At 40.4% G+C, this 13878-nt stretch overlaps 3 protein-coding genes across 4 annotated transcripts; 1 reads left to right on the forward strand and 2 right to left on the reverse strand.

Moving 5' to 3' along the window:
• Window positions 1–1757: 1757 nt before the first annotated feature.
• LOC129722380 (src substrate cortactin) lies at window positions 1758–4513 on the reverse strand. Of its 2 annotated transcripts, XM_055675783.1 has the most exons (7): window positions 4280–4513; window positions 3523–4215; window positions 3339–3449; window positions 2952–3206; window positions 2758–2895; window positions 2300–2698; window positions 1758–2231 (listed from the first exon to the last, which is right to left on the reverse strand). In XM_055675783.1, the coding sequence occupies exons 2-7, from the start codon at window positions 4207–4209 to the stop codon at window positions 2151–2153; spliced, it is 1671 nt and encodes a 556-aa protein (XP_055531758.1). In that variant the 5' UTR covers window positions 4210–4215; window positions 4280–4513; the 3' UTR covers window positions 1758–2150. The 2 variants fall into 2 exon arrangements, with proteins under 2 accessions (XP_055531758.1, XP_055531766.1); XM_055675791.1 differs by lacking the exon at window positions 3339–3449 and having other exon boundaries at window positions 4280–4512.
• Window positions 4514–5150: 637 nt separating this feature from the next.
• LOC129722073 (ER membrane protein complex subunit 7 homolog) lies at window positions 5151–6149 on the forward strand. Its single transcript, XM_055675307.1, has 2 exons — window positions 5151–5837; window positions 5903–6149. Exons 1-2 carry the CDS (start codon window positions 5262–5264, stop codon window positions 6032–6034), a joined length of 708 nt encoding a protein of 235 aa, XP_055531282.1. The 5' UTR covers window positions 5151–5261; the 3' UTR covers window positions 6035–6149.
• LOC129722067 (G patch domain-containing protein 4) lies at window positions 6136–8139 on the reverse strand. Its single transcript, XM_055675294.1, has 3 exons — window positions 7971–8139; window positions 7534–7904; window positions 6136–7473 (listed from the first exon to the last, which is right to left on the reverse strand). Exons 1-3 carry the CDS (start codon window positions 8014–8016, stop codon window positions 6490–6492), a joined length of 1401 nt encoding a protein of 466 aa, XP_055531269.1. The 5' UTR covers window positions 8017–8139; the 3' UTR covers window positions 6136–6489.
• Between the last annotated feature and the right edge of the window lie 5739 nt (window positions 8140–13878).

Below are 13878 nucleotides of genomic sequence, written 5' to 3' on the forward strand. Positions count from 1 at the left end.
GTTCATGGCTGCAGTTCGCCAGCTCTGCAGTCTGCATAGCGTCCGTAGGTCGTCTTCCACCTGGTCGAGCCATCTTCCCCATTGTGCACCTCTCCATCTCGTCTCGGACGGATTGGTCTCAAGAACTATCTTCATCGGGTTGTCGTCCGACATCATTACGACATGCCCAGCCCACCGCAACCTGCTAATCTTAGCGGTGTGGACGATAGCTGGCTCCCCAAGCAGCTCCTGCAGTTCGTGGTTCATTCGCCTTCTCCACGTTCCGTTCTCCATCTGTAGTACCGAAGATGGTACGCAACCCCTGACACTTTCCAGGGCAATGTTAAACGGTAGACACGAGAGACGATTACCTTGCCTTAAACCTCTAAGTGGTAATAAGTAGTGTGTGGGCACGTTGTATTCGCGGCATTTCTGCATAACCTGCCGAACTGCGAATATCTGATCCGTGGTGGCGAGGGCACCCATGAATCTCGCCTGGAAGTGCCCCACGAACTGCTTCGCAAAAGGTGATAGCCGACGGCAGAGTATTTGGAAGAGTACCCTATAGGTGGCGTTCGGCAGAGTGATTGCCCGGTAATTGCAGCACACCAGCTTGTCGCCCTTTTTTGTAGATGGAACACACAATGCCTTTCATCCACTTCTCCGGTACTTGTTTTTTCTTCCAAATCTTGACAATGGCCCAGTGTACGGTTCTAACTAGTGTTTCTTCACCGTATTTCAACAGCTCGGGAAGTTGGACAACTCCAGCAGCTTTATTGTTCTTCAATCGGCTAACCTCCTCCTCCTCCTCCTCCTCCAGGAAATCGGGGGCTGGTATCCTGTTGTCTTCTCAGACACTGGTTTGAGCCGCACCATCTTGGTGAACAGACGCTAGGGTTGGCGAAGCATTTCCTCTACCACCGGAATATGGTTACGCGTCGCACCTTCTCACTAAGCTTTTGTCAGATGACAACATTGCCCAGGCAACACCAACGGTTTCAACGGGCAGTCTAGTGTAATCATATGACTCGTGGAGGTGTGAGATAGGAACTTGTGAGGGCCGGAGCTATGTTTGACGCTCCTTTCAGGTTGTCAACTCACCATTTGAAGCCCATAAACGAGGTGAGCTGGTGGAATAAAAAACTCACTAAAGTATCGGTGTTGGTGCACTCTTTGCTTTCCTTCTCACGATACATTTCTTGTTATTTCTCAATTTGCACCACTCGGTATATGAAGTTATCCGTCCGATGTGCACCAAGCGAATAGTTCTCATCTTTTCGTACTCAGTTGGTTAATGATCATGATTTTTTGTCAAAAAAGTAAGTAAATGACAGTGTATGCTCTCTTACTCTCGTTCAGCTCAAACGCAACCGAAGTAGTCACTTACACCATACTTTCCCTCTCACCACACCGCATCTCTGCTGCTACTCAGTCAGCATTATATTATCCTATTGCTATTTTTTCCGAAGGGAGGAAAAACAACGAGCGACTTGCTTCGCTTCGACTTCGTTGGCTGATATTGTCTAGTCGTGAATCTGTTTTATTCGAGAAACCAATGCAGGATTCAAGTTAAGCCACTATGTGTTCAGATTATGATGTGTGCCCTTGAGACAAAGCGACGATTCAGTCATATTCGTCTCATTTCCATCACTGATTTCGACGACTGTTATGATGTTATTTTTTCTGCTCAAAAAATAAAGAGAACTCGTTTGGTTCTTGATGATTCTAGTTGGGTTTCTTTCTTCCACAAAAATCTCTAAAAATAGTAGGCATAAGTATAACCTACGTAAATATGTTTTATTACCTAGATGTCGGTAGTTTGTTAGTACCTGTTAATTTTTATTTCAAACATATAAAATAAAATGCTAGATGCAACAATGAGCTATCATCAGCTTCCACTTTGCTCTTAATTTAGCAGTTGATAATTGTCCTGAATTGATATACTACTGTTATTCAAAAAAAAAAGGAAAATAAACTCGGAAGATTGGCAGACATACTTTGTCCAGCATTAAAAAAACTTGACATATTTCACGAAAAAGAAACTGACTCCAAAGTGGCACCATGTGTTGAATGCATATTCCACTAGCTCCGTTACTCGAGACTTAATACTTGTTGGAATAACAGTTGGCTTAAAAAAAAATCCCCGAAATGTTGAGCGCTTATGAACTGACCTACTGAATCAGTTGCACATAGTTGGCAGGAAACAACCCGTACTGGTTGTTGCACAATCCTCTCCACCAGCCTTCATCGATCTAAGAAAGGAAAAAAATGAGAGCGCAAGGTTGGAACCTGAATGAAAATTGCCAGTATGTACACCTACCATTTCGATATGCGTGATTCTATCATCCGGATCAAACGATATTTCATCGTCAGCGGCAGCCTGGTAGTCGTAGAGGGCAATCGCCTGAACACCAGGATTTTCAGCGGACAGTATGAATTCCTCAGGCTCTTCGTGTTCCGGAGCAACCTCATGCTGCGGTAATGCTATAGGTTGCTCCGTAGCAGTGTCGATTGCGGCATGCGTAGGCTCCGGTTCCGTTTGTGGTTGTTTTTCCGGCTCCGGCTCCGATAATGGAGGTTGAACTTTGGGCGTAAACGCTTGTGTCTGAACTGCTAGTTTTTCCTGATTTGGCAAATCTTGCGTAATTTTTGTAGGTATTACATCCGGTTGGACAGTTGTGGTATTTGTATCTTCCTTTGGTAGTACAATTTGTTCCTTCTGTGTAAATGACAGTGAAACAAATTATCTGACTTTAGCTCAAGAGTAACATTACTAACCCTATTTGTTTCTGGAGCAGTTTCCGGCTGCTTATTAAAGTTACTAATGGTGCTTCCTACGCCTTGCTCGCGACCAGTATTAATAGGTCCTTTTCGCTCTGGTTTTTTAGGCTCGCTTGTAGGTTCAGTGGTATTATTCTAAAAAAAAGAATCTTAGTAATTTTATTAAACCATTTAAATTCTCCCAATATTACTCTTTTAGCCGCTTCCTCCTTATCCTTCCGATCTTTTTCCTCTCGAATCCGTTTTTGTTCTTCAGCCTTTTTGCGGGTTTCTTCCTCTGCTGAGGCGGCAAAATTCTCGAACCGAGCCCGAATATTGGACGGCTTTGCCGAGCCAATGTCGGGTTTGACCTTAGTATAATTTGTGCCAATTTTGTCTTGCTCCTGGAAACCAAGCGCTGACTTATCCATTCGATCGCTCTGCACTCCAAATTTGCCACCGAAACCCTAGAAAAAAAGTTATTGGTAATTTCCGAACGAACACAGAATAAATTTGGTACAGAGTAAGGTTGTTTGAGCAGAGACCACCACCACCAAGCCGTCCCAAAAGCCATCAATATTCGAACCAATATTACTTACAATCTTGTGATCGATCTGACTTTCATGCATTGTTGTCTTTTCGACATGATCCCAGCCAAGGGCGGACTTGTCTTTGCGATCGGTTTGTACGCCAAATTTACCTCCGAAACCCTTCAATCAATTCATTATAAAACCCATTTTTTTAAACATTAGTAAATTCCATTAGTTTAGAAGCATTACTTACCACTTTGTGATCGAGTTGACTTTCGTGCTTTTGCGGCGCCTCAATGTGATCCCAGCCGACGGCAGATTTGTCCTGACGGTCGGCTTCAACCCCGAACTTTCCCCCGAAGCCCTTGCTGTAATCCTTTTGTGATTCGTGCTTGTCCACCTTCTCCACATGATCCCAGCCCAGCGCCGATTTATCCACCCGATCTTTCTGCACTCCAAACTTCCCTCCGAACCCAGTGGAATAATCTTTTTGTGAGGCGTGTTTCTCCACCTTCTCTTTGTGCTCCCAGCTGGCTGCACATTTATCCACACGATCTTTTTGTACACCAAACTTACCCCCGAAGCCGGTTGAGTAATCTTTTTGTGAGGCATGCTTCTCCACTTTTTCGATATGATCATGGCCCACCGCCGACTTATCCATGCGGTCCTTCTCGACCCCAAACTTACCCCCGTAACCGTGCGAAGACTTGGGACCCTCTCTCTGTTTCTTGTCCGCGTCGGCTTTTTCAGTTTCCTCCCGTAGCTGCTGCATGTCGATAGCACCTGCGCTACGGCCGGAACCCTCAACTGTCTTCGAGCCCCAGCGTTGCTCTTGTTCATTTACATCATTGACAAAATCAGGATCCGTCTCCCAATCATCGTCTTCGGCCGGGGCCAAAGTGTTAACGTCGATATCGCGACCTGCCGTTGACTTCCACATCGTTATCTACGCAGAAATAAAGCCTTTATCAATTGGGAGTGGTTCTTTATCTGCACTGTTGCTGACTCACCAGTGGTTTAACAAAACAATTCTATTTTTTTTTCTTTCTAAATGCTTGTACTTTTAACGACAGACTTTACACAACATACTACAAATAATTACCGATAAATTAGGTCAGATTAACAGCAGCACATTTTCGGAAAACTAACGAAAACATTAACAAAACTATTTGCCGATTTGCCACGGAATGTTTAGTCTTGCGGGTGATTCTAGTTTTTTGACTTCGGGGTGCTTGGCAGAGCGTAAATGTCAATTCTCGCAGCACGAGAGATGTGAGCAGTATAAATAGTGGGAGGAAAATGAAGAAGTGCGGTCAACATTTAACTTTCTCTTTGGTTCAATGCAGTTGTTGATTTAATTCAACAGAAATTTATCGCGACAAACTTCAAACTTGTGAAAAATATTGTTATGAAACAATTTTTATGTGTTTATAGGGACGGTTATCCTAAAGCTGAAAGCTACTTATATCCTGCCATCAACCTGAAAGGTACAAATAATATTAATATGTATAATAGAAATCCGATGCTTCAGGTTTCGAAAAAAAGCAATATTCGGTAGAATGCATATAACACATAACGTAGTTCATTTGAACGTAGTTCACTTTAAATATATCCTCGTTTTCTAATTATATCAAAATTGACAGTTTCAAATGAAGCGTTTAAAATGTAGCACATATTCAATTTTAGGCTAATATTTCCTTTAATCAATTAGTTTTATTGTTTTGTCATCATCTAGCGCGGCAGTGTTCCAATAACTCCTATTATAAACTTTAATTTTTTTTTCTAAAACCTAAACGTAATCGAGCTAAACTGTTAATGAGTAGTTTTAAACTCAACATTGGCGGATTATATTTTCGACTGCTCTCTCGATATTCTTTGACATTCACGATAAAAGACTTTAATCATTCTCACTCGATAATCGTACGTTCTTTATTGTGACTTTCTTTTACATCGTCTGACCAGTGTAAATTTTCCGTCTGCTAGTACCAAAGAATGCAAAAGTTCAAGTGTTATTTGCTGCTAATAGTAGCGTGCGTTTTTGTCACCGGTACGAGTGCGGATTCGGCTGTTGATGAGTACGATGAAACTGGCCGCTATACCATCGAAGGCAAAGTGTACCCTCCGGAACTGTTCGGTGGATTGGACCTTGCCTGGCAAATTGACACACAAATCTCCATCAACGGTGGGGAGTACAAGGGTTTCCTGAAAGAGGATGGATCCTTTATCATCAGCTCGGTTCCGTCGGGCAGTTACGTGGTGGAAATAATAAACCCAGACTACTATTACGAATCTGTGCGCGTTGAAATCAACCCGAAGGGTAAATTCCGAGCACGGAAGCTCAATTATGTGCAGCCTTCGCAAGTCGTGCAGGTACCGTATCCGTTGAAACTGAAGGCACTAACACGATTCCGCTACTTCCAACAACGGGAACAATGGAAAATCACCGACTTTTTGTTCAATCCGATGGTTCTGATGATGATTCTGCCTTTGTTTATTATGCTGGTACTGCCCAAAATGATGAGTGATCCGGAAACGAAAAAAGAGATGGAAAATTTGAACCTTTCCAAGGTATGCTCGATACTCCTAAAAAAAGTTTTGCTATGAATGATTGATTAACCATTTTTAAATTTCAGATGACAAACGATATGCCAGAAATCAGTGAAATGATTACATCGTTCTTCACGGGTGGTGCACCATCGGCTGCAGTTAAGGATAAGGAAAAATCGAAATCCGGTGGTAGTAAACAGAGCAAGAAGAAGAACTAGGCTTTTGGGAAAGTCTAATCCCTTAGTGTGATTCTTTCAAATGTATTTATTGTAACATATAGAACAATATGTTGAAGGACGAATAAATAAAATTGACAAAATTGAAATAATCAAATGTTTATTGCTTGATTTAATTTTTTGTATGCACCTAATGTACCACAAACATGAAAAATTGCATTCATTACAATTCCTGTTACAAAGGGGCTTATTACGGATGTCACCTCGCGGTGAGAACGAAGTGAAAAAATCTCACGGTGAAAAAAGACGCGTGCAAATCAAATGGGAATCACTTTCACCGTACCCATTACGGTTGTCATCTCACCGTGAAGTGACTCCCGTAATAAGTCCCAAAATATGCTACAGAGATAATTATTGACCATAGTTTGTTTACAACCACTAGAAAAGGCCAGCAAGAGTACATAGAACAAATTGCAAAATTTCACACTCGGTATCTATCACAAGTTTTTCAGCAATTCATCTGCTAGCTGAGCCACTTTGCGGTCTCGCTTCTTGCTTTTGGGTCTCTTGGCTTGGTGTCGTCCCACTCGCTTGCTGCGATTGCGATGTCGCTGCTTGAACTGTTCCGCCAGGGCTTGTTGATCTTCTTCTGTTGCTTCTATCACCTTTATGCGAGGCAGTACAGATTTCATTTTCTGCCGCTGATGGTTTATCTTGTCAACAACATCCTGCTGCTCTTCATCGCTGCTATCCGAAGCATCGCTATCTGATTTAAGAAGCTTTTTTGGCTTCGGAGCTTTGCTCGGTGGGACTTCGTCGCTAACCATCTCACGAATCAATTTATTGTTCAATTTTTGCTTCTTTTTGTAATCTTTTCGGTATTTCGCTGCCGGATCCATCGATTCATCTTGCTCATTCTCATCGAAAACATCCGTTTGCAATACAGACTTTAGTTTGCGTTTTTTCTTCTTATCTTTTTTTCTAATAGTGACTGAATTGTGATCCAATTTACGGATTCGATTGGTCAGTTCTTTTAATTCGTCTTCCACCGTTGGTTGCGGGTCTGGTTCTACTCCGTCATCTTCCGGTAGAGCTTCGAAGAACCCCATCGATTTTTCTACCTGATCGGCCAGACCTAGGTCAACCTGCTTGGCAACCTTAGATTTTTTCTTATTCTTTTTCACTACATAATTTGCATTGTGGACCATATCTTTCAATTCATCTTCCTCCTCTTGCTGGTGTCGCTCGGCCCACTTCTCTTCGTTTCTTTTTTTCTTCTTGGACTTCTTCCGCCTTTGCACTTCTGTCCAGTCGTTACTTTTAATAACCGACTCGAACGACTTAGATTCTAGTTCCTGAAGTAACTTGTTATCCTGGGACTCTATCCGAGCCAATTTGCCGGCTAACTTCAGACCATGCCGGGCACCTTTGTGAGCGGTTCGGCCACCACAGGCGGCCAACAGTTCCTCATCCGTTAAAACCTTTTAAAGAAGAACAATATCTTAGCTTATCCTGCATAGCGGAAAAATAATTAAAGTTACCTTCGCCGGTTTAAACTCTATGTCCTCCGTGCGAACGTGCCCCACCAGTTCTTCTTCTCGACCTACATTAGTCAATAAAGTAGATGCTTTCAGGAAACCTGAGTAGTCTGCTTTTCCATCGGTTTGTCTCCGCTGTTTGAGTTTCCGTACTGAATAACTCTTATTGGAAATTTCCACCGCATCTTTCTCACGTTGACTAATACTGCCCGCTGGACTAACAACGAGATTGTTGGCTGCCTCATCGAATACTCGTTCCCACCACTTGTTGGTATGTTCCTGAGCAGGATTAGCGCCGAACCCGGTGTTGTTGAACTTGAAGCTAGCTTTGATCGGCTTGGTTATTCCATTCGAGTTCTTTCCTAGCCCTTCACCTGGTTATGAGAGAGATTCACCAGGTTATCTCTTAGGACGCAAATATTGGCAATCACACAGCTTACCTTCTCTCCATCCATATTTTTGGAGAACGTTCTTGGCGAAATCCATTTCTTTCGGGGCTTAACATGCACGAATTGGAAATTTGGTCAAAAAAGGTCTAGTAAACGCTAAACGCATGGTTCGAAATCTGATTGTGGAACAATAAAAAGCGAGCAGTTTGTTTTGATATCTTCAGTGACAGTTTTGTTAGCAGGGTTGCCACTAAGTTTCAAATAAATTCGAGTGCTAGAGAGCGAGATACAAGAAGACCCCGAAGAACCAAGGAGGATAGGTTGGGAAAGTTTCAGTATATTGGACACGTTGCCCCATAGTACTCCGTACCTCGCCCCAGAGATGCCAGATGTTTTTGAAAAATGTCTGCAACTGCTCGAAAAACCGGAAAAATGTGCTGGAAATCTGAAAAAAATCTACCCGTGATCCGAAAAAATTTCGCTCACGCGGGCAAAAGTCTGTAAAAATCTGCACACATTTTAAGAAAATCTGCGCAAATATAAGGAGACTCTGACAAAAATCTGCAGAAATCGTGGAAAAACTGCAAATATCTGCAAATCACTAGAAATCTGCACACGGACTCCAAAAATCTGCGTTTTGCAGACAAATCTGCACATTTGGTATCCCTGCCTCGCCCTGTCAAACTGCTCGATAAATAATGAACCAAATGAATTTTCTCTTTCTCGGCCTTATCGAGCCCCAAAGAAAATCCCATAAGGAACTGTCAAAAAGATATTTACAAAATCAATGCAGCATTTTTCGAGTAAGAACGAGACAAATGCAGGGCTGCGCAGGTACACTGCCTTCATAAACAACTCAAACAGTAATTTTATTCAGGGTGTGGTACCATTCGAGTAGTTCATTTTGTACCAACTTCTTTGAAAGATTTCTTCCTGAGTGTTACGTATGTCTTATGTATGTGTTTTTAACCATTATCCTGTGAATTTTGGTACCCCTAGTAAAGCTAACTTTTTTAGAGACTAAAATGAGTTTGCCCATAACCCAACATAGGAACGACGAACCTGGTGAGCAAATACGCTGCGGCCTTTAAACGCACTTTTGCATATACTAAAGATAAATCTGTATATGTGGCATCACAAGTGGTGGATTCAACAACAACAAAAAATTGTTAAGACATTATAATACGGGTTCAATAATGGCAATTTCGGTCACGGGTTTCTTCAAAACACGTTTTACTACGTGTGTGATTTTAAGTATGGGTTCATTCTCAGGATCCCCACCTGTTGCGATTGCAACGAAAGAAAAGGATGGTTTTCCAATTTTTTAACGTGTATTTACGGTCGGCCAGCGTTAAAAAAATCCTGCCGACAAATGAATCAACAGTTATCATTAATATAGGTTACAATTGAATATTTCTTGTAGTAATCAACAAAATTGCATTTTTTTATGCTTTGCCATGTAGGTTTTAATGTGTAATAGGTTATGTAGAAAAATCTAGGTTAAATATGACTCACGTCTTTTTTATTCGAATAAACAGCAAACCTCGCTTGTAAATTTATGTTCTTGTTTATCCTTCACTTTTCGTTTAGTAATTACTTGTGATTATAATTTAGAACGTTTTATTTTTTAATACTTAAGATAGTAAAGTTAGATTAAGATTACTTGTAGTAAAGATTGAAGATCCGCGTGTTTCAGCTTATTCTCTGTTTTCTGACTTGCATGTAAGGGCATCTTCAGCGGTGGTCTATTTTTGAAACAACTTTATACTAGATTTACACCAGCGAAACCTAAATAGAACCAGCTAATATAATCCAACTTTTCGTTCTCCGCACCGGTGTTGTGTATCTTGTTGTTTTAAACCGCCGACATCTGTCACACTGTCAACAATTCAATACCCCATGCTATCAGTTAATGAGACTTGTTATAATAAAAAACACTCAATATTTAACAAACGGAAATTCGATAATTTTTACGCAAATTAAACGATTACTTTGGCAAGACACTTTATATCCACAAGACTTTATGGATTTGACCCGAGCGTCAATGACATTTCTCAGGATGGATTGGTAAAAATCTAAAAGATCTAAAATTTCTGCTACAAGTAGGGTTTCGGAGGATAGCGTAAAATATTTGATCGCGTAGGTCACATACTGCCAGTTATGCTTCAAGCTTAAAAGGAGCAGTCATTGTCATTTGTCCAGTGGCTCATCTAACCCGCAAAGTCGAAAAATACGAAAAACGAAACATAACGCCCCCCAGCGATCATTTAGTTTTGTTCGAGTTGCTCGAAACGAAATGCGCAATGTCACCCCAGCATTTTGAACGTTTTCAGTTCAGTGTCTTCTAGGAACATTTTTCTGGCCTCTTAAGTTCTCCTCTAGTCCCAATACAATTGAGGCGACGGTTATGGTCTTTCAGAATTCCCCCTTTTGCTGGTCGGTTTCCTTGATGCCAAAAACGACAAACCTGTTCATATTCTGCTTCAGAAAAGCCACAAAAATGAATTGTGAGTTGTCATAAAAAATCTTTGTTTTGTTTATTCCCCAACACTCGCAAAACGCTTATATGGAAATAGCAAAAAATGAGGTATTCAATTGGAATATGACATTTTACCCACCTATTGGCAGCGTACAAAGGGTTTTAGAACGATCTATTTCTTGTTCCAAAAAGTGACAAAAATAGACCAAAACGTATACCAGTTTCAAATTTTTTCAATTTAGATCTGGTATAAAACAAAATTTACACCACCGGTGCAGCAGTGAATTTGAGTTTGTTCCAAAAAAATGGAACAAAACAACGATTTGGACCACCACTGAAGATGCCCTAATGACGTTTAGTTCGCATTGACAACGCACAGGGCTGTGTGTCACTTTGACCGCTGCGTATCGCATTAAAGGGTTTAACCGAAGTGCGAAGCGATGAAAGATCGCGACACCACCACTTACCCTTCCTTTACGCTGAAATCTATAACACCTTAGCACGATTTCCTCTTAACAAAAACAAGCATGCCACTTCTCAATAGCGGTATTACTTATAATTAAAGTGCGGGATACGGCAGACACCAGAGCATATTTCACAATAGATCTACGATTCAGGTCGCAGTGAGGAAGTCCATACAAGAAAAAAAATGACTGGATGTCAACTGGGACGGGATCTTAAAATGAAACCAATAATGGGACAACCGAAACAATGTTAAATTCTACGAGATGGCGTTGTACTGGTGCTGGTAGTAAAATCGAAATTTCTACGAGCATTTCGCTTATTGACCGGAAAAACTGCTATTAGCTACCTTGTTTTTGTATTATTCTAACTTTCAAGTAGTTACTTTTACTATATGCAATCTATTTTTATCAAAAAACTTGATTTTCTTATACAACTCCGTTGACTCAAGATAATAGTACAGCAAAATCAAGTTTTTTGATAAAAATAGATTGAATATAGTAAGAGTAAGTATTAGAATGTTATAGAAAAAGAATAGTATAAAAACAGAGTAACTAATAGCAGTTTTTCCGGTCATTAAGCAAAATGCTCGTTGAAATTTCGATTTTACTACCACTACCACTGCAGCGCCATCTCCTAGAATTGAACATTGTTTCGAGTGTCCCATTGTGACGTATTATATTTTCGAATAAAAAAGTGAGCTTTTCATTCTCGCGGATGTCACCCTCTTGAAGGTGGCACACATAAAAAATATTCTCACTCTTCTAACGAAGACTAAACACCTCAGTTTGATCATAAAAATCAAAATCACACATTATTAAATAAATTTCTTTTTGAGCGTCTTAGTAGATCTTTTTTTAATTTTTTTAGCTAGGTAGCGGAGTGCAATTTCGGAGCTAAACGTCATTCAAAAGAATGTTATAACGTTGTCCTTCGATTTTTAAATGAGGAATAAAATTGAATGACAGTTGGTACCTGGGCGAACAGCTAACTTTTCAAATCTAGTTTTGAAGTAGAATACTTCTCTCAGGAAGTTCGGCTACATAGGGATGTGAAATGAAAATCTAAAACCGAAAAAAATGAAAAATATGTCCAATTTCAAATGCTAATAAATCGGTTAGTATTCGATGGATTTCCTTCGTTCTTGCAGCAATAGATGGGAAAATCTTCTAAGATTCTTTCCAAAATAAGATAATTGTAATTTTATTATTCACACCATTGTACTAGTGAAAATAGTCAAGCCTTGTCAAAACGAAAAATTCGACTTCTGATTGGTCGTTATACGCTTGCTTCCCAAGCACGGTCGACAGGATCATATACCTTGCAATTGAAAACATGCTATTTGGCCTATATAAGAGCCTGTTTCAGCCGGAGCCGCTCATAATAGTTCAAGACAGCGACAACAGCAGTCGTCCTTCCTTAGCAGCAGCACTAGCCCTGTGGTTGGCAGAGTTGCCAATAAAATTTTCGATTCAACTGGAAAAAGGCTGAAAAAAAACTGGAAAAAACTGGATTCCAAATAAATTTTTAAACAAAGCAAAAAAATGATTGTGAGAGAGCTTTTCTGTTATGGGGACTGAATCCTGTGTCAGTTTTGAATACAGCAACTGAAGAGATTACTCTTCGCAAAAAATTACTCATTCTAAACAGGACTGTTATGTTTCGGGCTTAAAAATGTCCTCTAACAGCGGCAAAATTTAAAATTACGCAATCAATTTATCTCAAAATAAAAAAAATAGAGCTTTTTCATTTACTTTTATCTTTAACAAAAGTATTGACGCAACATTTTCTTCCGTTAAATCAGTGAAGTTTAAATTTCAATTATTTCTGACTTCGCTATCTTTTGCTATCTAATTCTTTTAACAATTTTTCAACTGCTACGCAACAGAAAATAAATAGCAATTTTTTTCATGGTGTGGTAAAATCTATTTGTTTGGTTTTATCTCAACCATGTCATGCAGTCTTTAATTTGACCGTGTTTCGTGCGAGAAGAACACTGAAAATGCTGTTAAGAATTGTCAAAATAATTTATCAATCTACAAAATTTACATTTTGAAAATATTTCCGGAAACTAATCAGAGCTTGAGTGAATGAAAACTGGATAAATCTGGCAAATATCTGAAAAAACTGGAAGATTTTGGGAATAAACTGTTTGACTGGATCACTTGAAAAAAACTGGAGGAATCCAGTTTAAACTGGAACAATGGCAACCCTGGTAGTTGGTCACCACGTCTCAGGAGCAGCGCGGTTTTTCTCAGCGTGTGTCGCCAGGCAGCCATTATTCCCCCCGTGTTGGGGCAGCATGATGATTGCCATCAGGAAATCCAATTTCGGAAATCAAAATGCCTTTTTTAAGGCAAATAAACAAGTCATTGAAAGTTAATAATTTTTGTCAACGCAAGCAAGCATTCTGTGTTGCATCCTAGCAATTCAAATTTGTCGCACCCGTCTAATTTACTGAATGTGAAATAGCTTCCACAGTGCATGTTGTCCGTGTATCTTAATTCCCCCAATGTTAGGGCAGCTTAAAGGTTGTAATTAGCAACCGATTTTGAACCGCAAAGGCTGCGATCAGCATAACCGACATTGAATAATTAACTGCCCTGTTAGTACGCATTCACAAAAGCAGTTAGTTCGACTATGCAGAGCTAATATGAAGTCGATTCAATCACTCAGCATAAACAGAATTTCGTCGTCTCCCAGCTGCCAAGTTGCAACATGATGCAACACGTAACAGCGAGCAAACGAAATCGCTTGATGTTACAAACCGCAATGAGATACGGGTTAAAACCGTTGTGTGTGTAAGAGCACCATCGGTGTTTATTCGCTGGATACACTATCTACTGTCTACTGAACGCAATCATCTGCTTACATGCGACACAGGGACGGGAACATTTTCTTCAACCAAGCTGCACAACACGACACAAAACATGTTATTTTGTTGCTTCAATGAGAGTGCTATCGGTCCGGCTCGACAAGAAATCATTTTTGTGCATCCGTGCTACGAAACTGAGGAAA

The sequence above is a fragment of the Wyeomyia smithii genome, chromosome 1, assembly GCF_029784165.1.
Source record: "Wyeomyia smithii strain HCP4-BCI-WySm-NY-G18 chromosome 1, ASM2978416v1, whole genome shotgun sequence".
Taxonomy (NCBI): Eukaryota; Metazoa; Arthropoda; class Insecta; order Diptera; family Culicidae; genus Wyeomyia; species Wyeomyia smithii.

Coding starts and splice junctions, on each gene's coding strand:
- LOC129722380 (XM_055675783.1), bottom strand. CDS start 4,209: ATGTGGAAGTCAACGGCAGGTCGCGATATCGACGTTAACACTTTGGCC. Junction 3,207..3,338: donor GTCAGATCGATCACAAGATT/GTAAGTAATATT, acceptor CTTTTTTTCTAG/GGTTTCGGTGGCAAATTTGG. Junction 2,896..2,951: donor AGGAGGAAGCGGCTAAAAGA/GTAATATTGGGA, acceptor TCTTTTTTTTAG/AATAATACCACTGAACCTAC.
- LOC129722073 (XM_055675307.1), top strand. CDS start 5,262: ATGCAAAAGTTCAAGTGTTATTTGCTGCTAATAGTAGCGTGCGTTTTT. Junction 5,838..5,902: donor AAAATTTGAACCTTTCCAAG/GTATGCTCGATA, acceptor TTTAAATTTCAG/ATGACAAACGATATGCCAGA.
- LOC129722067 (XM_055675294.1), bottom strand. CDS start 8,016: ATGGATTTCGCCAAGAACGTTCTCCAAAAATATGGATGGAGAGAAG. Junction 7,905..7,970: donor AAAATATGGATGGAGAGAAG/GTAAGCTGTGTG, acceptor TCTCATAACCAG/GTGAAGGGCTAGGAAAGAAC. Junction 7,474..7,533: donor TAGAGTTTAAACCGGCGAAG/GTAACTTTAATT, acceptor CTTCTTTAAAAG/GTTTTAACGGATGAGGAACT.